Genomic DNA, 26,306 nt, shown 5'->3' on the forward strand with positions numbered 1-26,306 from the left:
AAAGGGAGATGTTGAAGCCACTATGATGACTTTAAGAGAAGAGATGGAGCTGAAGACTATGAATGGGTGTTTGAGGACAGTGAGGAAAGAGATCTACAATCTAGAACATAGTTGAAAGAGAAATTTTGCAGACACTGACAGTAAAACATAAATGGATGAAAGAAGCAGAAATCTGAAAAGATGTGGATGGAGGGATGGGAGGAGGCAGACCTTAATTACTGGAGAAATAAAAAGAATTAGCCAACTCAGGAGTTTTAGAGGAAATGTAGAATGGGGTAGTATGTGTGTCTGACTATATCTGACTGAGAGGCAAGAGAGGAAAGAGTGAGGAAGGAAGGAGAGATGGATGGGGAGAGAGGGAGAGGCCAAAAACAAAGAGAAGTATACAAACTATACACATTCCAGACCTCATTCTCACATGGATATAATGATAAAGTCATGACTTCATCTTGGTTTTCCAATTCATATCTGTGCTCATTACCCCATATTCTACTACTTCTGAATGAGCTATATTAATAAAAGAGTAATATGCTAATTAGACTGGACATTTTCCAGACATCTTCCGGATGTCCTTCCAGACAAAGCCATGGTGGCAGAGGCCGAGGCAGAGACAGTTAGGGGAGATCAGGCTGGCAGGGAGGGAGCAGTTAGGGATGATCAGGCTGGCAGGGGAGCAGTTAGGGGGTGATCAGGTCAGTAGGCAGAGGCGGTTAGGGGTGATCAGGCAGGCAAGGGAGCAGTTAGGGGCATCAGGCCAGCAGGAGAGGGCAGTTAGGGATGATCAGTCTGGCAGGGAGGACAGTTAGGGGTGTTCAGGCCAGCAGGGGAGGAGTTAGGGGTGATCAGGTCAACAGACAGAAGCAGTTAGGGGTAATCAGGTTGGCAGGCAGAGGTAGTTAGGGGTGATAAGGCAGGCAGGCAGGCGAGTGGTTAGGAACCAGCAGTCCCAGATTGCAAGAGGGTTGTCAGACTGCTGGTTTAGGCCTGGTTGTTGTGGGATTGGGCCTAAACCAGCAGTCGGACATTCCCCGAGGGGTCCTGGATGTCATTTACTGTACATCAAGAGTTATGTTATCAGGTGGATAAGAAGATGTAGGTCTGAGGTCTATTATTAAAGTTTTCTAGACTTCAGTTTTAAAAGTCTGTAAATGATAATGTAATGTACAACATGGGGAACAAAGTCAATAATATTATAATAATTTTGTTCAGTGCCAGAGGTTACTAAAATTGTATTGGTGATCATTTCATAAGGTATATGGATGTTGAGTAACTCTGTTATATACCTGAAAATAATATATGTCAACTATACTTCAATAGAAAAAAAAATCCCACCACAAGAAGAAACAGTCTGTGAACTTGGTCCTTAGTGTCTTCAGGACTGGTTGCAGGGTGTCTTGGTGAAATGGCATGGAGGAGGTTCCAGCCTTTCTATCCTTCTCAGCATTCTGGTGACTTGAACCCTCTCCTCCTCCCTCTCAAGGAACCTGTTCTCCTTTTCCTCACATCCCCAGAGAGCCATCCTAAAGTATGTAGTGATAGTGTAGGGGTAACAACAATCAGGTGAAAATAAGATAATGACAAACTAGATAATGGTGCTACTTCTGTTCAAATTAAGCAACAGAAAGATAATATACTATCAGAGTTTGAGAGGCATATTTATTTAGTCTATAATGATAAAAAAGGATTTTAATTAATTTATAAAAACAAATTGTTATATATAGACTGTCTTGAGAGAGAAACATACTATGGAAAGATCATAAAAACAATGAAAAGCTGAGAAATTCACGGTCAAGAGAAGCCTAAAGAGACATAACAACTGGATGTAATGTGGTATCTGAAATGAGACCCTAGAATAGAAAAATAACATTAAGTAAACTGGAGAATTCTGAATGAATATGGACTCTAGTTAATAATAATCAATATTAGTTCATTAATCATGACATAAGTACCATGTTAACCTAAGTTAATAATAAAGGAAAACTGGGTATGATTATTTGGGAACTTCGTTCTATCTTTGCAACTTTTCTGTAAATCTAAAACTATAAAATAGAAAATTTAGGAAAAAAAAAAAAAACAACTATGAAAATTCATCCCAGGCAGCCTGTTAAAACATTAGTTGTTAGACATCTGCTAGGAAATAAATGCTCTACTTAGTTGAAGAGCTCCCAGCAGTTTTACGATGATGGGAAAACCTGAAAAGAGCTTTTTTAATAGAAAGGCACACTCCTTTCAAGGTTTAGGTCAGTGGTAAATAATGTCCCAATATTTTGTCAATAATTAAAATGCTATAAATATGTTTATAAGAATCTTTTTCAATAGCAACAGTTGTTCACAGTAACTTTCTCCTGAACTTTTACCCCCAGAAGGTTAGCATTCAGGAAGCTCAGCTGCTGTCTAACAAACTTAATTAATCAAAAAGTCATTTCCGAGTTGTAACTATGAGTAAAAGCGCTTCAAGTGTGCTAGCAAGCCTACAAGTTAATCAAAATGCTAATGCAGTACAAATTAAAGTTGTGATTAACATTTCACAGTAGCTGCTTAAGTGAACTGATCACACAAATGGGTTAAGCATTACTCATTTCCTACAGCCCCAACCGGGAAAAGGGTTGTTATGTGGGTGTGAGGAGAGGAGTTGGGGGTAGAAGTATCCTTCATAATAGCATCATATCAATAACCCATCACCAATTGTCTTACAAGAGCTTACAGGTAGAGTCACCCTGGGGGAAATAGCCTTTCAGATTACATTACAGTCCTTGAAGGGAGATTGTCTATAAATCCATAAAAGTAAAGATGTTTAATACCTCAAAATCCACATATTTGTGTTAGTTTTAGAAATGTTAAATGCATCAGCTCCATGTTGCTTCTGAAATGGGGAATGGTGCTTTGTTTTAGATGGTGTTTTGGGTGTTCTGCTTTAGAATTAAAACATAGCTTTGATATTAGAAGATGATTCTGCACTCTACTGTGGATCTTTTCAGTTGGAAGAATAATCACTCAGGATTAAGTTCATTTAGAATTACTTGTTTTTAAATAGTCACCCATTAATAAAACTTCATCAGGCTCCTATGCCAAGACATGAGCTCCTGGCAGCCTGGTCAGGACCGCAGCCTGAATTAGACTTCCCCGCCTCTATGAATTTGATAAGGTCACACTAATGTTTACAACAGACTACATGTGTTGGTAGACAATTCAGATTTGGCAGATAATCTTTAAAACATTATGAGAATCTACACATAATAAATTTCCCTTTTCAATCTTCTCCTAAAAAAGAACTAGATGGGAAAAAGTAAACTATTTATTCATTCCATTTACCCATGACATACTGAGAGATATTATGTGCCAAGAATTATGCCCAAGTCACCTTAACAGTCAGTGACATTATAAATAGTTATTGATAAGGTTCCAGCATACCTTGCATGATACGAAATCCTCCAAATGTATGCTCATAGTTTTAATATTCCTTGAAACATACTTATAAAAGAGATATATTTAAAAACTTAATAGTGTAATTTTCATTTTAGGATTCTTTAAAGACTTGAGTTGCAGTTATTAACTCTTCAAATTGTAGACTGCTAAATATGTATAATCCAATTTTGGAAATCTAAAAATTATTTACTTATAACCCATCTATCTTTTCTTCAAAATAATTTAAAGAAGCTTTCTGAAGCTTATTGTGCTATACTCTCCACATAAAGGTAGTCTGTTCATTTAGTCTAACTATAAGCATTTAAAAATATGAATACATAGAAAATTTTATCTACCATTTGCTATATCAAAACATTATTAACAAGAATTAGACTAAGGACTTGACTAAGTACTCCTTTTGTTAAACTTCGTAATACCTGGACTATTTTCATTGGTAACTGTATTTGACTCTATGATTCTAAAACTTGTTCATTTACTTGACACTGACATTCTTCAATACACTGACAACCCACAGAGCCTTTGCTTAGTGCACCCATAGGTAAATATTCCTCCAAGGTTACATTAGCCTTTCTCCATGACAGCTCTATCTCCTGGCATTATCAAATTTTTCTATGCTTTTAATCTACTACAAACGGGAATAATCTGTTAATGGGAATATAGACCCAGATATAGTCATAGTATTTTTCAGTTAAAAGAATTGGGCCAATAAGAAATATTCATATAATCGTATCTTCTTTTGTTTCCCTTATCGGATATTTCCTATTCTCAGATCCTAAAATGTTCATACATACATATCTTGTTATTAATTAGCATACTTTTTTAAAATAGGCTGAAGATGCAATGTTTTTTTCAGAATAGTTGTGGGTTCTAGAAAATTATAGTAACTAGTTTTTTACATGTAACACACTTTTAAAGTTTATTAGATACTGTTATAAAGATAAAAATATCAAGTTATTGTTTTGAAGTTTGGGCTAAACAATAACTCCACAATAACCTTTTAGCAATTTGATTTTGCAAATGTAAGAAGGTTCTCTAAGTGGAGAAAAGTATACAAATTGCCTTTATTTATGCAGCGTATTAAAGTTATTTTTTGACTAGCATTTTTTATGACAATTGCTCAAGTTTATTGAGTGTTGATGAACTACATATTATTTCATCTGTGAAAGAGAAGATAGAAACTCAGTATTTAAAAAAGTGTTGGGCATTATGGAACATCCTATCTAATAAAAGAGCAATATGCAAATTGGCCATCACTCCGCTACACCCACCAGCCACGCCTACCAGCCAATCAGAGAGAGCATGCAAATAAACCCAACCAAGATGGCTACAGCCACAGAGAGCAGGAGGGAGGCTTGGGTTTCCCAGGCAATGGAGGAAGCCAAGCTTTCTGCCTGCCCTTGCTGGCCTAGGCCTCCACTCAAGGCTACAAAGTTTCAATTATAGAAGGTAAACAAATCCAAACAGAAATGGCCGTAGCCATGGAGCTGGAAAGAGCAAGGGGCTAGGGTTGCCCCTGGCAATGGAAGAAGCAAAGCTTTCCACACACCCTAACGGGCCCAGGCCTCCACTCCAGGCTACAAAGTTTCAACTGTAGAAGGTAAATAAATTCCAGATACCAGGGCCTCTGCTTGGGTCGCCAGGGGGCATGGCCAGCCTGCAAATCACCAGAGGCCCCTCACCCAGGCTTCCCCATGCCCCAAGGAATCCCCCTGCCCTGTTCCGGTACACCTTTCAGGGCAAACCAGCTGGCCCCCATCCATGCACCAGGTCTCTATCCTATCCAATAAAAGAATAATGTGCAAATTGATCGTCACTCCAACACACAAGATGGATACCCCCATGTGGTCATAGATGGCTGTCTCCATGTAGACACAAGATGGCCACCACAAGATGGCCAGCAGGGGAGGGCAGTTGGGAGGAACCAGGCCTGCAAGGGAGGGCAATTGTGGGCAATCAAGCCTGCAAGGGAAGGCAGTTAAAGGTGACCAGGCCAGCAGAGGAGGGATGTTGGGGGCAACTGGGCCTGCAGGGAAGGGGAATTGGGGGGACCCAAGCCTGCAGGAGAGAGCAGTTGTGGGGACCAGGCATACAGAGGAGGGCAATTGTGTGTGTGTGGGGGGGGGGCGGGCGGGGATGAACTAGGCTTGCAGGGAAGGGCTGTTAGGGGTGACCAGGCCTGCAGGGGAGGGCAGTTAGGGACAAACAAGCTGGGTGGGGAGCAGTTAGGCATCAATCAGGCTGGCATGAAAGTGGTTAGGGTATGATCAGGCTGGAAGGCAGAAGTGGTTAGGGGTAATCAGGAAGGCAGGCAGGGAGCAGTTGGGAGCCAGCAGTCCTGGATTGTGAGAGGGATGTCCGATTGGAGAAGGTGCTGGCTGGGCTGAGGGACACAAGCCCCATGCATGAATTTTGTGCACTGGGCTTCTAGTCTATACATAAAAAGCTCTCGCTGATGCCAATCACACATGTGTGTTTCAATCTGTCATTGTTGACCATGAATTTGGTTGACACTTCTATTATAGAGATAGGGTGAATTGTGATATTTAAATATTTCTTTTAATTAATTTCCTTTCAATATGCACGGATCTGTACACTGGGACACTAGTATAAAACAACAGCTCCTATATTAAAGTTAGATACAAGAATTTGTAAAACAGAGGAAACCATCATAATATAGCTCCTTAAAGATCTTCCTTTTAGGCACTAAATCACATAGATTATTATTAAGTCAGGTCCCCTAGTTTACTTTTGCCTATTTCCATTAGGGCAATGGAACATGAATTTAATGTGTATAAATATGTTCCTTAATGTAGAATATAGAACTTTATACTTTTACTTAATAGTAAAGAGAAGATGTCTGCTATCATTTGGAGAGTTGCTAGTTCCATATCTTGGGGCAAAGAATCTCTGAGCTTGACTATTGCTACTAAAGGTTTAAAGATTTTCAGAAAAGGATCATTGAGATGGACAAAGGCTACCACCAAGAATTCCCCAGTAATGGTGGTGGTGAAAAAAGCCAGTGAAAAAAGCCAATAATCCAACCTGAGCAGAGAAGGCAAATCTTTAAGAAGGAAAGAGGAACATAAAATGTGTGTATGTGTATTTTAATAGTAAACCTATGCATAGGTTGTTCTAGTGTGCACATACAGGGTCATCTTGTAATTCTGTTGGCATTCTCCTTTCTTCTATGGTTTTATCTCCAGTCTGACTTTCCCCCCATTATTTCCAATTATTGTAGTTTTACTGAAGAATGTGAGCAAGTAAATGATTAATTCATGGTCTATAGAGCATAATATAAAATCCTCAAAAAGAATCATAAGCAGTTGATACAAAAGAAAAAAAACAAACAGCATATCAACTGGACTCTGTAGAGTGATATAATAAAGCAGTTACAAATATCAATCATATCAACAAGTCCCTCTTAGAAACTGGTTAAAGTAGTTATAGACAGACTGTTGAAGAGGGAACTGGAGTAATTAATGGAAGGTGGTTTGAGTATACGAGAAGGAGGGATTAATTTAACAATTCTTAGTTTAAAAAAAGGGGAAATCACTGTGAAGTTCTCACATTTTAAAACAAATTCTGACTAGCTCACAAGTACAATTTTAAAATCCAGTTTTATACGACAATGGAATCCTTATATGATTTGGCTTAGTATTGCATTTAGGTAGTTTTTCATGTAAATAAAGATGATTTTAATGTAAAGATTTATGGCAGTTTTAGAAAAGATCAGAGATATTAGGGCAGGATTTAGAGTCCTGGTCTCCATATGGACTGCCTTACCATATCACCTTTAATTTATTTAACTTCTCTGAACAACAACTCCTTTATCCTTTGATAAAAGACAGTGTGAGGGAGAGAGCTAATCAAAACACCAGGCACTTATCAGCAGTTCTAGCTTTGCCATCACATTTGGAAAATTTATACAAGTCACTTTATTTTTTGATACTTCTTATTTGTAAATCCCCCCCCCCCCCCTATAAAAGCTAACAAAGTTTTCCTTTGGCATATTTGGCACAGAAATTATGTCACATCATTTACTATTGTACATTCTACAAATATGTTTTAAAGTTAACATTATCAAGAAGAAGAGCTCAAAGGTGAATGGCAAGAATAATCAATTCCATAGTTGTCCAATTTATAAATTAGAATATTTTAAGAAGATTAAAAAATTGAGGTATGTACAAAAATTTTTATCCTTATTTTTGTTGAGTGGGATGGAAATGGAAATGCTCGTAATAGAAAAATATTAAAAGGAACCATGATAAAAAGCACCTTAAACCAAAAGTATCGACACAAATGGCCTTGATTCCTAACTTCAGATGGGTAAAAGAGAAGACAAGCTATATTGTGTATTCTGACTTAAGCCAGAGTAAATTACCACTACAACAACTATTGTTTTCTTTTGCGAAAGATAACCTAGGACATAGGTAGTCAAAACTATAGAGTTTTCATAATCTAAATTATGGCTCAAGTAAAAGGTGTATTTCTAGAAAATAAAAGTAGTAAAAAAAAAAAAACTTTAGAGTTAAATGACCATAGAAAAGCAAGGAAATAAAAGAACTATTGAGAATGAGAATACTAAAATAGACTTAGTTATTTGAGTTCTCAAGTTGTTGTTTACTTTAAATATTAACACTAATGCACCACTCTTGTAAGGTACTATTTTACTCAGGCACTGGGGTTAAGTAACTTTCCTAAGCCTTTTACTAACATAGGAGCAGAGTTGAATTTATAGAAAAGCTGGTGGCACTGAGTCCCACACACAAAACATAAGGTCATGCTGATGTCCCATGAGGGCAGTAGTGTAATTTTCAATCAGCCAGCAGAGCTGTCGCTTGGAAAACTTCGTGAACTAATGCTTTCTAAGGCCAACAGTATTCACACATCAAATGAGAATAGGGTACAATCATTAAAATGGTCAATCAGCCATGGAAAAGTTTATTTACTCTTAACTTTTGCTCAAATTTTCCAAGGGCAACCCTTATATTCTTTCCTTTTCCTGGCTTGCTTTTATCAGAATCTTACAAAAAATTTTCAGAAATAAGAGATTTAGGGTTAAAGCTGGTTGCCATCTCAGGACAACAAAGTTTCTTTCTAGGTGACTTCTGAAAAGTCAAGTCAACATTTAAGAGGGTCATCACTACTGTTTGTAATCCTACATAATAAAAATCTAATATGCTAAATGTCCAGTTGTCTGTTCAATGAATCAAAGCATAATATGCTAATGATATGCTTACGCCGCTCAACTGCTCGCTATGACGCACACTGACTACCAGGGGGCTGATGCTCCAACAGTAAGTTATGTTGCTGCTGGGGTCCCGCCGATTAGGACTGAATGAGATGGGCTGGACACACCGTGGAGCCCCCCTGGGGTCCCTCCCTGCTGGCTAACCTCCTGCACACCTCCCCAGCGCTGATCATACACCAGTGAGGCCCCTAAGCCAGACCTGCACCCTCTCTCGATCCATGAGCCCTCGGGGGACGTTGGAGAGCTAGTTTCGGCCTGATCCCACAGGTGAGGCCGAGAGACCCCACTGGTGCACAAATTCAGACATGGAGTGTGCAATTTTTCTTTATTATAAACTAGAGTTCGTGCACCAGGACTCTAGTTTATAATAAAGGAAAATGGCACACTCAATGTCTGACAACAGAGAACTCATTAAATAAACTGTAATCTTCATGTGAAGGCATAAAGTGCAGTCGTTATGCTGAGAATATTTAATGTTATAAATTAAGTTAAAGGTTATAAAATAACACAAATTAAAATTTGTAAAAAAAAAAAAAAAAAGTGAAAGGACATGTGTATTTATAAATATACAAAGTAATGGAGCATCTAAGCCTCTAAAGACAAAAAAGAACTATAATATCAATAACTATTATACTCTAGCTAATACATTTGTTTTCTGGAGAAGGAAGGCTTAGTAATTCTAAAACTATATCAGGTGTATGCAAGAATTGGGGAAATAAGTAAATATATTTTGATAAGTGAGAGTCAGGTTTCCCACAGGTAGAGAAAGGAGTCATAAATTAACAAGGGGGGAACTAAAATGAAGCCTTTGGTATTGGATTAGAATTGTAGGTATTAAAATGAACTCATGGTTTTATGAATACAAATGTTTTTCACACATATAATCATACATACACTTACAGATATACAACTAGATATAGATATCTGTGTAGTGTACAGAGTTTCATTTCCTAGTCTTGCCCACTGAGTGGGTCTAGAGGCGAAGACACCCAGGTAGGGATGGAGTCAACAAGTGCTCAGCTTTTGGTCTCTAAAACCATGCTCTGATAAAAAGAACCAGAGCTCTTTGGAAAAATGTCTGATTCTAGGCCTGGGATAGGGGAACAAGCACAAGATGCCAAAATGCGAGGTGGTGTTCACAAAATGATGGGGCATGTCAACGTGATCCAGGACCTAGTGTGAGAGGTCCCAGTGGCTGACACTGAGACAATATAGGTAGCAAAATAAATGACAGTAATGGATTTTACCTCGTAGAATAAAACAAACACTCTATATGAATCTATACTTACATAAATAAATAACTAAATAAAGTAAGTAAATAGAGAAAGTTCTTTTTTTTTACAGTAAATTCTGGGAATAAAGGAAATCGAAACCATAATAATAATAATTATTTCAGACAAAATTCACTAATGGATACTGAAAATAATGGAAGGAAGTATGATGAGAAACAGAACATTTGCACAATCTCAAACCTCTAAGTATCTTGCACAAAATACCAAATAATTACAAAAGAAAAAAAAGAAACTTTGCAGTGGAGAAGTCTGGCAGATACCACCATGTGCACAGAGTAAATGTCACCAGTAATGAGACATTCATGTCACATGCTTCCTGATGATACACTGAGAGGGTAAAGCATCATGTCTGTGGCATTCTTGCCAGTAACATATAACTTAAATGTAATTACGAGGAGAAATTAGGCAAACCCAATGAAGGGATCACTCTATAAAGTAACTGGCCAGTACTGTTCAAAGTGCCGAGGTCAGGAAAGCCAAGGAAGTATCCTGGTCCAGAGGAAGGGATGTCAGTGGAGTGAAATTCAAATGGATAAAATATGAATGAAGCCTGTGGATTAGTTAATAGGACTAGATTAGTATTGAGGCTAGATAATAACATTAGGGGAAGCTGGCTGAAGAATATATTAAAATGTTGTGACTAGCTCTACAAACTTTTTATACTGTATGTCTAAATTTTATTTCAAAATAAAAAAAATTAAAAAGCATCTTCATAAAAGATTAAAAAAAGAAAAAAACCCTCATATTCATGGGGGTGAAGATAAAATTACTATCAATGACTAATTTTAACGTTTTTCCAGATTTGCTGCAATGAAAGGTATTGGGTTTTATAATTAAAGAGAAAACTATTCTCTTTAGATATTATAAATAGAATATCTAATAGAGGTTAAAATCCTGAATTCTTTTCCCTTTTAGCAAACTTAGAAATAGGCTCCTTTAGAAATTGCTTATTTCTATTATCACATAGCCTGAAAATCACTACTGACTGGATAGTAAAAAAGAAAGTACTAGCAAGTTGATTAGATAACTTTTAGATATGCTACACCTATATACATCTATTAAGTATATCTACATGTAGAAAAATTTAATTCTCCCTGCAACTTTTCTCCAATCCTTTCTGACCCCAGGGTTCATTAACAGGTCAGTGTTTAAGGAGGGAAAACAGTTATAGAAAACACAAATGGATATCCAGGGCCCTAGAGAAAATGTTAGGAACTTTAACCCCCGTTTATAAAGTGTGACTAATAAAGAGTGGCAAATCATCTTCCTAGAGAGATAAACCATGTGTTGGTTACAAAAAGGGTGTCAAAAAAATTTATGTGTTTATTATGGCCTTACTTCCCTTCTAATTCCTGCTAAGTTTATGGTTACTCTAATCTTAGGAAATATCCCTATTCATTTAAATGATAAAACAAAGTTTTTTTTCCTGATAATAAAATTGTTAGCAACTCATTTTAAAACACTTAAACATTTTAGAGAAGCATAAAGAATAAGTTAAAATCACCCTAAATTCTGCTACACAGGGATGGCTACTGTTAATCTTTTAGTGAACACTATTCTGAATCTTCTCTCTGGGTACATATTCACATACAGATGTAGATTCTCTACACAGATGTAATATTCATAAATGAAATTGTAATATTCTGCAGTGTTCTATAGCCTGAGAGATACTTAGGTTATTTCCAAGTCTTCAATTTTGCAAATGATTCCATAACGTACTTGTACAGAAATCTTCACAGACTCATTACTCTTACTCGACTTTTAAAATCATCTGAGGTCTTTTGAAAATTTTAAAAATTGTTTCTACTACAGAAATGTCATAAAATGTAGAAAATCAAAATCTCTTAAAGTCTCATTTGGCTATGCTTCTCCTACCCTGCTCCTCTCAATCTCCCAGTAAATGGCAGCCCCAGCCTTCCAGCCGCTCTGGAGAAAAGTTTTGGAATCATCTTTGGTTCCTAACTTTCCCTAAAAATCCTGTCAAATTCATTAGCAAAATCTGTTAATTTCCTTAATATATATATATATTCAACCAATTCTTACCAATCTCACTCATACCAATGTGGCCCAGCCACCTTCAAGTTATAAAAATTATTGACATGGTTTCAAATTCTACATTGCAACTAATCTTTAAAGAACATCACATGTCAAGGTTTCATATGTATCAAAGAAGAATTTCCACAATTATCTGAAAAGGCTATAAAATACTCGTCTCTGTGAGGTTGGATTTTCTTCATACACTTCAACTAAAACATATTGTGACAAACATTGCAAAAGTGATTAATCTACCTGATTTCTATTACCGTATTTTCCGGCGTATAAGACGACCCCCCCTAATTTTACAGTTAAAACATAGGTTTAGGCCTATATTCGCTGTATAAGACTACCCCCCACTTCCGAGGCAACACCAGTTCTTTTTTTAATAGACCGCCTCTCTGACTCTGGCCAATCTGAGCAGGCTTTTTACTAGAACACAGTGTACCTCCTAAACCTATGTTTTAACTGTAAAATTAGGGGGTCGTCTTATACGTTGGAAAATACGGTAATCAAGATATTAAAGACTAGAGCAGGGGTCCTCAAACTTTTTAAAGTGGGGGCCAGATCACGGTCCCTCAGAGAGCTGGAGGGCCGGACTATATGAACTACTAATTCCTACTGTAACACCTCGGCTGCGCTCACTGCCCAAAAAACCTGGCGGGCCGGATCAGACTCCTCTGCGGGCCGCATGTGGCCCGCGGGCCGTAGTTTGAAGACCCCTGGACTAGAGGCCTGGTGCATAAAATTCATGCCTCGGTTGGGGGGGGGGCGTCCTTTGGCCTAGTCTGCACCCTCTTTAATCTGGGACCCCTTGAGAGATGTCTGACAGCTTGTTTAGGCCCAATCCCACTGGGCCTAAATGGGCAGTAGGACATCTGTCTCACAATCTGTCTCAGTAGGACATCATCCAAGACTGCTGGCTCCCAACCACTCACCTGCCTCTACCTGATTGCCCCTAACCGCTTCTGCCTGCCAGCCTGATCCTAACCACTCCCCAGCTGACCTGAAAGGTCCTAACTGCCCTCTCTTTCTGGTCTGGTCCCCCACAACTGCTCTCCTCTGCAGGTCATCTTGTGGTGGCCATCTTGTGTCCACATGGGGGCAGCCATCTTTGACCATATGGGGTGCCATCTTGTGTCTTGGAGTGATGGTCAATTTGCATATTACTCTCTTATTAGATAGGCTAATTGCAAAAAAACAGAAAATACAACACTTTTCACTAATTTTTATTGTTTTGGAAAATAGTTTATTTTTCATGAAAAATCATGTTATTTATATTAATGTATAGTGGATTATTATTGTGTTTTTAAATGAAGTAATAAATATTTGAGAATTTCTGTTTAATTAGTATAGTAACTATTCATAAAATATATCCCACATAACCATTAGTGAACCACTGCTCTAGTATCTTCCCTCTCATTCAGAGTAAAATCCAAAACCCTTACCATGGTTTACAAACTCCCTACATGACTTGACCCATTTTTTCTATAATTTCTTCTCCTAACCCTCTCTGACCTCTTTTCTAATCACTCCTTTCCATCTTTTTCTGCAATGGCCTCCTTGATTTCCCTGAATATACCAAATAAGTTCCTACATGAGAGTCTTGGAACTAGTTTTCTCAGTGTTTGGAAATCACTCCCCCAGATAAACTTGGGCTCACCCCCTTCCTTTAATTGTTTCTTAAATGTCACCTTGTAAGTAAGACAGTCCCTGAACTCCACATTAAAATTGATGAAGCCACTGTGGAAAACTGTATGGAGTTTCCTCAACAAAATTAAAAATGAAACTGCCTTTTGACTCAGCAATCCCACTTCTGGGAATATTTATTCAAAGAATCCTAAAACGCCAATCAGAAAGAATATATGTATCCCTATGTTCATAGCAGCATTATTTATAACAGCTAGGATCCAGAAAAGCCCAGGTGCCCATCAGTAGATAAGTGTATAAAAAATATGTGGTACATTTACGCAATGGAATACTACATGGCTATTAAAAAGGAACTCTTGCCCTTTGTGACAACATGGGTGGGCCTGGAGAGTATTATGTTAAGCTGAGAAAGCCAGTCAGAGAAAGACAAATGGCATATAATCTCACTTACATGTGGAATCAAATGAGCAAAATAAACTGACAAACAAAATAGAACCAAAGGCATGGATACATGGGACAGACTGACAGCTGTCAGAGGGGTAGGGAGTGGGAGGGTCTGGGTAAAAGAAGGTGAAGAAATTAACCAAAGAACATATATGCACAGCCCATGGACACAGACAACAATGTGGTGAAGGCTGGGGGGTGGGCGTGGGGCAAAATGGGACATCTGTAATAGTGTCAACAATAAAAAAATAGTACCAATCAGCACCTCCCATCTTTCTATTTCCTTTATTATATATCACACATTATTATTATTATTTTTTAAATAGCAGTTTTTACCCTTTGACATATTTTTGTCTGTCTTTGTCATCTTGACTGGAAACCCATGAGAGCTGATATTTTTCTGTCTCATTCACTGCTGAATGCCTAGTGCCTAGAAAAGGGCCTGGTAATAGTTTACTTTCAATAAATTTTAATCGAATGAATAACTGGAATTCATATTTGCTTTCCCTTTGAAAATTCTTGATTTGATTCACCAGGTTTTTCTTTAAAATTCCAAAATAAAAATGTTTAAGTGCAAATATATTTAATTCTAAAACAACAAAAAAGAAGTGGTGGGCCGAGACCGGTTTGGCTCAATGGATAGAGCGTCGGCTTGGGGACTGAAGGGACCCGGGTTCGATTCCGGTCAAGGGCATGTACCTTGGCTGCGGGCATATCCCCAGTAGGGGGTGTGCAAGAGGCAGCTGATCGATGACTCTCTCTCATCGATGTTTCTAGCTTTCTATCTCTCTCTCTTCCTCTCTGTACAAAATCAATAAAATATATTAAAAAAAAAAAAAAAAAAGAAGTGGTGGGAGAAAAATGTAGGTATTAGGAATGACTTTCATACCTGACACACTCGGAGAGCTTGGTCCAGGACAGTTTTAGTATCAGTATCATAATCCGGGCAGGGCAGCATGGCTCGGCTGAGATGTGCCTGTAGCAGGAGATGTGCTTTGGTGTGAGGGCTGTCAAATGAATGAGGGTTTGATTCGAAGGGAAGACATTTTGCCAGTTCACTATTCATATGATCTTCATTGTGCCTTACTGGCAAATCTGTGTATTCTTCTGCATCCTGAAAAACAAACACATCCATATATATTGCAATATATATATTTTACTGTGCTAGATCAAAAGTATAATAATTAATGTACTTCTTAGTTTTAATTATTGAAATTTAAAACATGGTTTAGAAAAATCATAGATAACCTTATCCCTTAAGAATTTTGCTTTGTTCAATGCTACTTTTAATATGTAAGGAAAAGCAAGTAATGTATAATACCTGTGAAATTCATGAATGCTTTTCTTATTTATACAGTAAACAAAAATAGCAACTCTACTAGGCATCAAATATCATGCCTGACACTGGCCCCACAAAGTGAGCTAGAGACTAAGAGCGCATCAGAGACAAAGTTCTATCAAGTTTAATGAATGTTCTATCAAGTGTAATGAATATTATGCTAAGTACAGAGTGCTGAAGGAACATTCAATTTGGGAATTAGTTACTTTAGTGAGTCAAAGAAAGCTTCTTGGAAAAGTAATATTTAAGATCTATCGATAAGTGGGAGAAACAAGGTGGAGCTGGGATTAAGGAGGAACAGAATAAGGATTGGTGAGGTAAGAAAAGGCTGTACTATTTTAGATTAAATTAATTTGTTCAAAGTTTCCAGTTCTACAAGTAAGGAGCTTGGAAGCTACCACTCTGTCCTAATAAGTAAAAAGCTATACAGACTAAAAAAATCAACAAGTCTTCTTGGCTCCATATGAGGGGAGGACACAGGACAAACTATTGTCCCCAACACTGGAAACACAGGCTAATTCAGGGAGTCACCGCTAAGAGGAGCAGAGATTCATAAGCTGAAACTGCCACGGGAACCAGTGCCGTGGTGAGAAAACCTTAACTGCAATTGAGGAGTGGTGGGAGGCTCTGTGTGGACAACTCTGAGAGCTAAAAACTCCACGGGGACGATCAGAGCGGGCTCTCACAATATTGTGAAATTTATCTTCAGGCGCTTGACCAGATTCCCACAGTTAATATCAAAGAAATATCTCTTTGGGGTTTTCTAGCAGGGGGAAGCAAAATGCACCACTCTGAAAAATGCCAGAGCACACTGTTCTTAACAAACAACAACAAAACCAATACTGTTTTCCATTCACGGTGAGGTGAATCCACAGAAGTGAAACTCAGATATGTGAAGGATTTTTATCAACAATCACTTTTACTGTCGATGGTCTCAATGAACTGATTAAAAGACAGAAACTATCAGAGTGAATGCAAAAACATGATCCAACTATATGCTGTCTACAAGAAAACCACTTTAAATCTAAAGACACATATAAATTAAAATAAATGAAGAAAAATATACCATTAACAACTATCAAAAGAAAACAAGAGTAGCTTTATGAATTTCAGGCAGAGCATACTTCAAAGCAAGGAAAATTATCATGGATGAAGAAGGGAATTATATAATGATAAAGGGGTCAATTCTCTAAGAAGACACAACACTTCTAAATGTGTAAGCGCTGAACAATGAAATGTCAAACTACAGGAGTGCAATGAGTGAATACAGAATTGGTTTAATACTTGAAAATCAATTAATATAATTCATTTTATTAATAAACTTGAAGCCGAAACCGGTTTGGCTCAGTGGTAGAGCATCGGTCTGCGGACTGAAAGGTCCCGGGTTCGATTCTGGCCAAGGGCATGTACATTGGTTGTGGGCACATCCCCGGTAGGGGGTGTGCAAGAGGCAGCTGGTCGATGTTTCTCTCTCATTGACGTTTCTAGCTCTCTATCTCTCTCCCTTCCTCTCCGTAAAATATCAATAAAATATATTTTATAAAAAAAATAAAAAATAAATAAAATAAACTTGAAAACTATACAATCATCTCAATTCATGTAATTTTTTTGGACAAAATCTAACACCTATTCCCCCCAAAACTCTCAGTAAACTAGGAAAAGAAGGGTATTTTCTCAATCTAGTAAATGGCTTTTTTGAGAAACCCACAACTGACATATTTCAGTAATAGACTGAATGCTTTCCCCTTAAGATCAGACACAAGACGGGGATCTCTGTTCTTAGTAGTTCTATTCAACACTGTATAAGAGGTTCTAGTCAGTGCAATCAAGCAAGAAAAACTAACAACAGGCATCCAGATGGAAAGGGAAGAAGTGAAATAAAACTGTCTTTTTTGTAGATGATATGATCATCAATATAGAAAAACCAATAAAACCTATAAAATAATCTACTAAAATAAGTGCGATTAGCAAGGGTTCAGTACATAAGATTAATATACAAAAATCAAATTAATCAATTGTATTTTTGTATATTAGCAACCAAAAATCAAAACTAAAAACAAATTTATAATAATATAAAGTGTATTAAATACCTAGAAATAAATCTGACAAAAGATGTAAAAGACTTGTATACTGAAAATCAAAAACATTGCTAAGAAAAATTAAAGACTTAACTAAATGGAGAAAGATACCTTGTTTCTCCCAAAATTGATTTAATACAATCTCAATCACAGCAGACTTTTTATATTTTGGTTGGCTGACAAGCTGATTTTTTAAGTAGTTCCAATCACTAATTTCAATGTGTGTGTGTGTGTGTGTGTGTGTGTGTGTGTGTGTTTAGGAGGTGGGGTGGAGGGGAGTCCCACACCAACAAGCAAGTCTTACATACAGCTGGTGTCCTACAATTCAATTTAATTATGACACTATCTACCTGGAGATAGCATCAGGTCCCACAAATTAAGAATTCAACTCTATAAATAGACTGTCTCTTTTTTCCCACTGCAGATGCCAATTGTAAACCCAGATTATCACCTGTGTTTCTGACTGACTGGCTACAGATTAAGTTCTAACAATTCTTGACTTGGGTTCCATTAATTTGCTTGAGTAGCTCACAGAATTCAGAGAAACATTTTACTTATTAGATTACTCGTTTATTATGAAAAGGATAAAACACAGGAAACAGGCAAATGAAAGAGATGCACAGACAAGGTATAGGAAAAAGGCCCAGAGCTTCCACACCCTCTCTGAGCTGAACCTCTATCCAAATCTCCATATCTTCACCTACTGGAAAGCTCTCCAAACCCTGTCCCTTTGGGTTTTTAGTAAGGTTTCATTATATAGGCACGATTAATAACATCATCAGTGATTAATTCAATCTCAGGCCTTTTGCTCTTCCCCCAGAGGTTAGGGAATGAGGGTGAGATGGAGTGGTGGGGTTAAAAATTCCAACCTTCTAACTACAGGGTTAGTAAGGTGTTTCCATTCTCAGGTGCATTCTGAAAGTTACCTCATTAACATAACAAAAGGCACATTTACTGCTCTCAGCACTTAGGAAATTACAAGGGTTTTAAAGAGCTCTCTGCCAGAAAATGGGATGAAGACCAAAAATACATATTTCAAGAGCAAATATATATAATATATATATAAAAATTATATATATTATAATTCACAACATCACAATTCAAGTGGTGTGAAGAAATACACAGAAGAGTGAGAGAGTTAAGCAAAGAAATCTGACCAAGTTACAAAGATTTCCTGGGGGGGAGGGGAGAAGCAAGGCAATGATAAACTGAAAATGTGATGTAAAAGTAATTTCAATTGATTTAAGCAGTATGCTAAAAACATCTTCAACGGATATTTGCAACATTCTGTTTAATGGAACTGGAGATATATTTAAATTATGTCTTTTGTTTTATTTTGATGTCAAAAACATCACATGTGCTCTGTACTGTTGTGAACACAGTCTTCTTCCTTTGACCTGCTTTGTGTAAGAAGTGTATGCTGACACATTAGGAGTTAACAACATTTTGCCCCATGTGTCATGTTGGTATTCTTTTCACATGTCATTTCAGCTCTTCCCTATTTTCTCGGAGGTTATGTGCTAAAAAAACAAGGACCCAGTTACAATGACAGTGCTATTATCTTTTATTGTAGGTGAATTTCAGGTGAACTCTCACCTCATGATTGATCCATTCCAATCCAATACCTGGGCTCCACCCAAATCTCCCTCACCAACTACCCACCCACCCCCGCCTTACCACAGGGCTAAAGAAAAATGGGACAGCAGGTAAGCAGAAGACGGTTCAGATAAAACATGATCTTTCCTTCAAGGATATTAAAATGATATTGAGGCAAATAATGAATATAAATAATTATTTTAAGCATAGAATACTTTAATCAAGGAAGAGCCCTGAAGAGGGTTGGAAGTGTTGGAAAGTGTCCCCAAGGAGGCAGTGTTTGTTCTAAGCTTAGAACAGTTTGTAGGAGAGGAGAGAGGGAGAGAGATGCCGGCCTGCATTCCCGGCGGAGAACACGGTACAGCAGTAAGGAGGAGGCTAAGGTTTAAGCCTCAGGGATGAGGAGAATGATGCTGCTATTAATGACAGAGAAGTGGGGAACACAGTGAGCAGGAGCTTCCTTTCTGACAAGCATGCAAAATACACTTAAAGAGACGGCAATAAGCCAGACAGGTAGAGGTAGAGAAAGAGGGGGGAAGAAATCAGCTGTAAATAATATTTATATTTCTTACTACTGTTCGTAAAGACAACTTCTTCTGATCTTTTACCAGAAGAAAATTGAATAGCTATTTTAATACCACAACTTGAATTGGTTCTCCAGGTTTTGGATATGTAGAATATGGGATTAGATTTACAAATTATATGAAAAGTTCAATTAAAATAAAATTATGTGGGAAGAATTTGGCTGAAAGCACTAATTAATAGTATTAGCTAAGTAATCCACTTGTCTCTGTACAATCTTGTTCAAATTTGATTATATACATTATACATCTCCCTTCCCTACACTGAGTGAGGGAGGAAGAGGTAAGAATGGAGAAAGGGAGAGGGAGAGAGTGAGGGAAAGAAAAATCGATTAATTTTGATTGATTGATAACAATGTAAACTGGGCATTTCTGCCTTAGTTCCTACGTATGTCTGACAGTGCAAACATCTTTCTGTGATGTGTGATTCTAGTACTCTGAGATGCACATTTTTCATAAAGCATGACTTCTAAATGCAAGCCTACTACTTCATTCGGTGCCAAACCAAAGGGACAATGACTTACTCCAATGCTCAAGGAAAACCTAGTGGTGTTGAACTCACTGAGAAGCAGCATATCTGAAAAGAGCTCACTACTCACAACCATGCTTACTGTATTTTTAGGTAAATTGGATCATTAGTGCTTTTCGTTGCATTTGCTTTTGTTAGAATCTAAACTCCATGTAAGATGTGATTCCACTACTCTCCAAACTGCCAATTCTGCTTGGATTACTCGATTTATTGCCTTAATCCCCTGTTTCACCAGAACTGTTGATTCTGCTCCCTGCCAACAGTATCAGTTATCAGATAAGTCTGCTAATAGCTGAGTACATTTTAGGTTGGAAAAAATGCTAAGAGGTAAAGAGATCCTTCTAAGTCTAATAAAGGAGCCCTCAGATTTTTCGTGTAGATTACCTGTGACTTTCGTGTAGATTATAGTGACTTTCAGTGATGCCTTTTCTCAGTACATAAAGCAATCTTTCTAAACTAAGGGTTTCATAATTTCTTTGTAAAAACTATTCACTTTAATAAAAGTAAAAGTATTTTAATAACCACAGTGGACAAGGTCTGTCTCAACATGCTGAGTTATTTCTTTACCAAATATTTACTTAGCATATTCTTGGATATTAAATGGTGAACAAAAGCAGAAATTACCCCCTATTCTTATGAATGTTTAGGGTAAGGTTGAAGAGCCAGACCTTAATCAAAATAGACTGTGAATAGATATAAAATGATTGGATAAGTATAAAGAGGGAGAGGTACAAATAATAAGAGTGGTTCAGGGACGGTATCTTTGAGGAGGTTCTGAGCTGAAAGAGTAAAGTTACTATTTTTAAATGAAGAAGGGAGGAGTGATAAGTTAAGGTTCAAACTTGACTTAAAGAAGAGGAACACTGACTATTACAGGAGAACACTCTTTAGAGTGCGCCTATATCGATTTTATTATTTAACATATGTTTTTGATAAGTAATTTCTTTTTTGTTATTAAATTTGACATTGGCAATTTTTTTTTGAGATCTTCAAAGAGGTTGATAGTTGATTTATAAATTTTTATAAAATATCAAAATAATAGTTTCTACAGTAAAAAAGTATGTGTAATTAACTGAGGTCTCATCAGAAGCTATTACTTCCTTTAAGGATCCCTCCTTTTCTGCTTCCAGTGTTTGAATTAAAGAGGAATCCAAAGAATGTAGTAGCAACTCTTCCCCATAGAAATGTCAGCGATCACGAGGGTGGAATGGCATTGTGTGAGGTGGTAGAGAGAACACTCAATCTGGGAATTGATACAACAGGTGGATTTTTAGCTCTGCCATTTATAAGCGATGTGACCTTCTGAGAGAAAGGTCCTTATCTTATATTAGAATTTGGTGTGATCATTCAGAGTGGTAGTGTTTATGAAATACTTAAAAACTGGGCTTGATATACATGTTAGGAATAATCATCATCATCATCATCATCATCATCATCCAACATCTGATAGTATACAGAATGCTAATTGAGGTTTAAATTTCAATTATGTGAGTTTTTGTTCCACAGATTTCAGTTATAAATCTTTGTTTATAGTTATGCAAATGTACTTTACTACATAAAGTAACATTTTATTCACTCAAAAAATATGATTCTTGAAAATCAGTCAAAGAAACCAGATCCCCCCCCTCACACACACACACACACACTGATACTTTATCAGTAGTGGCACACTCATTTCATCCAAGTAATCACAAAAATTTTATGTAACTGTGTTACAAAAAAACATTGGCTCTTTGAAAGAATGTTCTCATAATATGAGACAGTCAAATCAAAGATGAAATATTCAGGAATTGTATTCTTGAACTACAAATTTGAAACTGCAGGCTTTAGTCTCCAATCTCCAATTAGGTTTCTTTAAAATCCACACTAATTAAATGTTCACATCAGCGTGTGATAAGGAACTATGATCTTTTCTGTGTACCTTAGTGAACTATAATAACTCAAAACACTCTGGAAAGACAGAGAAAAAGAATGAATCATCTATCTTACACATCTGATAAAACTTTTCTGAAGGAAAACTATTATTGATAGTTATATTTTTCTGAAACGCTACAGCATTTTATAATTAAAACTCAAGTGCTATGAACCAAAAGAATAAAACAGAAAATATTGATTTTAGATCAGTTAGGTTAAATGAAAAAAATATCAGCAATTCCAGTTTTCGTGTGTGGCGATTATGGACTTGAAGAAGGACTTACAATGAAGACTGACTTAAGACAACTGCTACTTCATCCCCAGTCACTCCTCAGAACCTCCCGTGAAAACTACGATCATTTATTTATTCCTGGAATTCCAACTCACAGTTTTCCCAAGCTCTTTAGAAAAGAGCTTATCTTATCTTTATTTAGTTCGTATCTCTTTCGAATATTTTATTCTGGATGTATCAGACTACTTCCAAAGATTTTTTTACTCAGTTCAAATTAATTAAAGAAGCAGCAATCCCAGGATCAACAGAAAGAATAAGTAAACTAAAGTCAGTGCTTAAAAACAAACAAGCAAACAGAAACCCTTTCTAGCGACTTCTTCCTCAGCAGGACACTCTATTTGCCTCCAAATTACTCCTCTAATTTTAAACAACTTGTCCAGTTAATTTCCTGTGTGATCACTGACTACAAGTGAGGTTCATTTTCTTATCTACATCATGTAGGTAATTAAAGGAAATTGAAATTGGGCAGTGAAGCTTTTATGCAACGGGGATTGAAGCTGAATGGAGGGCAGCGAGGTCAGTGGAGCCCATTATATTTTTATGTGAGAGGCTGGTTTGTCTACCCTGTCCTTGTTTATTTAGTGTAGGCTGGACAGGCTACTAACTGCAAATCTGTGTTCTGATTTGTCCAGCTGTCCTTGAATAAAGACATCCTTCCCTGCAAATGTTAAAGGACAGTGATTGACAACCTGTGATGAACTCTGCTTGTAACCCGTTTTAGATTGCAAAAGCAAAAACAGAATAAAGAAACATCTTTCATAATCACATCAAATGGGTCCTGCTGTTCAATAGTTTTCATTTTGTTTCCCTTTTCATTACAAACCTCAAGCTGTTTTACAAATACCATAAACCCAGCCACTTCACATTAAAAAAACAAACAAACAAAAAATATATGTGTGTGTGCCACCACATTCTGTCTGCATATTTACACTGATTTGAGTTTACTGGGGCTATGCACTCTTACATAATAGTTTATTCACACCATCCTATCACTGACTTACTTGCTTGTTCTCCTAAGAACAATCTGCAAATCCCTACTGCAGAGATGTCTTTCCGTGACTGTTTACTTAGGGCTCCAGTCACTTTATTCAATACATGTCCTTGTGGCTCTTAAATACACTGACTATACAGCTTACCTTTTATACTTGTTAAAATCAGAAGCTTATTAAATGCTTACACTCTATGTTGGCTTTTTTCTTTAGTGTAAGTGTATGAACAAGTGAACTTTGCGTGTGCCTGGGTAAGTGTGTGTATGTGCATTGGTTTTCTTCCAGGTGCACTAACGATAAGAGTCTGCTTTACCTAAGCAAAATACCGAGGTGAGAAACAGCCAGAACGGGTTCACACTTGGTCTCATGTCAGCATTACATAGAAGTACACCAGCACTTTCATGGGCTGCGCACATCACTGCCTGCATTGTAATCGCTAAAGAGCAGAGGAGAGGGCACTTGTACAGTGGGATGGCCAGCTGATCAATGAGACTAAAGAATCTTTATGCTATAACTTAATCTCTGTCATGGGAAAAGCAAAACTTATAAAGTTAATGAGTTCTAGACTTTAAGTGGCACTTGATTAATTTGTAACATTCTGAGGCGTTAAAACAAACCAAAATTAGATTCTCACATTCCAGTGCTGTCTTTTGGCCACTGAAGCTGTAGAAAAAGCATTTCAGTAAATTTCCCTGATAGGAACTCTGTTAAATTTCTGTGCCTTTCCGAAGTATTAAATTGATTGTACATTATGTATGTTATAATAATATTTGAAAAATAATCTGGCTTTTACCAAGCCAGGTCTAGATATATTAAGGAATAAGGAAATATGCTTCATATTCTTATCTTTATTATTTCATATTACCTTTTATCAATCATTAACTTACTAAAACACTAAATGTGTGATATAACTTATTTTAAATCAAATATACAATTAGTATTGTTTCTAAACATGATTTGCACTTTTATTAATATTATCTATTCAAACTGAATAAGTTATATGCTAATATACTGAATAAAGTAAACCTTTTAGAAGAAAAGATACTATAAACTAGAATTACATGAAAGATGTAACAGGAATTAATTTAATATTTTAATTTAAAGGGAAAAAAAGCAAAAACCTAAAAACAACACCCCTCCCTCCCACACCTCTTGGTTATAAAACTTATTAAAAATGATAAAACTAAGGTCTAGTTAATTCTGTAATAATCATTTTTTTCTAATATGCACACAATTTGCTTCACTGAAGTATCAAAATAATTTTATTATTATATGCAGATGGCAAAAATGTAAATACTGATGGATATCATTGAAATTACTCATAGATCTATGTATGTTTCCTTCCAAGGCCTATGTGAATATATGTGTCTGATTTTTATCAATGTTTTAAACTTATGGACATATGTTTGGCCTTCAACCATTTAGGTCAAGCCCAGAATCATTTGCCAAAAAATAAATATGAACAAGAAATAATACCTTATTCCTTCCATTGTAAGAATGACCACCTGGTTGACAGCTGGATTTTAAAGGATCTTACAATAGTGAGTACCAGCAGGTCTGCTGTACTTAAAATAATTTCAGTGGTAAGAATTCCATCAGAAATTTCTATTTCCCAGGATTTATAGCTAAGACCTTAAAAAATTGCTCTTTGATGAAAGCTAAAAAAAATTCCTCAGTTTTCAAAGATATAATAAAAATGCCTTATAGCTTAACACTGTTTAGATATTTTCCTTTTAAGAAATAAAAGTCTTAAGGCTGACTCTCAGGTTTGAGTCCTGAAAAGGAATAACTGAGATTAGAAACAATAGGTAATACTTACAAATGGTTAAATATTGTACTTTCTAATCTAGCTCTAAAGGATAACCAAATTTTCTCATCACCTTGCTTCTGCCTTTAATTTTACATATTTCTAGGGTGACTTTCTTCATAATATTCATTTCTATAGGCTATGAGATTATATCAAACATAAAACAAACTAAAAATTAAAACTCAAAGTGGAATATTAAGTCACTTCAAATCTATTTAAATAACTACTAAATATTTTTCTTCTGAGAGTTAAGAACTACATATAAAAAAAAAATCTAAAAGTGAAATATCTACACAGGCCAACATATAAAAATATCATAAGCTAATAAATACAAGACTAAATGACAAGTGAAATGAAACAACACACTGGTGTCATGAATTTAGAAAAAGTAGTGATCACTGAATCTGAATAAGAAAATATTTTAAGAGGGAGATGAGCCAAAATGAATGGATGAATATTATACACATTATCCAGGAGGGACCATAAGCAAAGGTAAGAAGTTGAGTATATACTAGTCTGTAGCATGTTTAAGACCGAGAGTAAGGTTAATTAGGAGAAGGGGGGTGGATCTGTAAGAGAATGGAAAGAGTAGGTAAAAAGTAAGACTGTGTAGGGCCTTGATAGACAGATTAAGGAAATAATGCTTTATTATGTAGATAAATTTATTTTATCATTTTATTTTTTAAATGTATTTTTATTGATTTCAGAGAGGAAGGGAGAAGGAGAGAGAGAGAGAGAGAAACATCAATGATGAGAGAGAATCATTATCGGGTGCCTCCTGCATGCTAGGGATCGAGCCTACAACCTGGGCATGTGCTCTGACTGGGAATTGAACTGTGACCTACTGGTCCATAGGTCAATGCTCAGTCACAGAGCTACTCCGGCAGGGAAATGTTCATAATTTTAAAACACCATAAACTTAACAGAAGAAAGATGTTTAAGACGTGACCACAGTCACAAGAAGGGCTGATTTTAAATAAACATCCCAGAACATATGTTTGCCACACTATTCAAAATAAACACGTTAAGAGGTAACAAACACATTTCAGGGGGGTTTTCATCACAAAACATTTTGAAACTTCTT

The 26,306-nt window shown here is 36.6% G+C and overlaps 1 protein-coding gene across 6 annotated transcripts in view; it reads right to left on the minus strand.

Moving 5' to 3' along the window:
• ASCC3 (activating signal cointegrator 1 complex subunit 3) overlaps positions 1–26,306 on the minus strand; it is a 216,905-nt gene that overhangs the window by 12,574 nt on the left and 178,025 nt on the right. For all 6 annotated transcript variants that reach the window (XM_084889357.1, XM_084889353.1, XM_084889355.1 and 3 more), the window contains exon 37: positions 14,987–15,211. In XM_084889357.1, the coding sequence (XP_084745483.1) occupies positions 14,987–15,211 (225 nt within the window). The remainder of the gene's footprint in view (positions 1–14,986; positions 15,212–26,306) is intronic.

Source organism: Pipistrellus hanaki (genome assembly GCF_964339955.1).
Source record: "Pipistrellus hanaki genome assembly, chromosome: 7".
Lineage (NCBI taxonomy): Eukaryota > Metazoa > Chordata > Mammalia > Chiroptera > Vespertilionidae > Pipistrellus > Pipistrellus hanaki.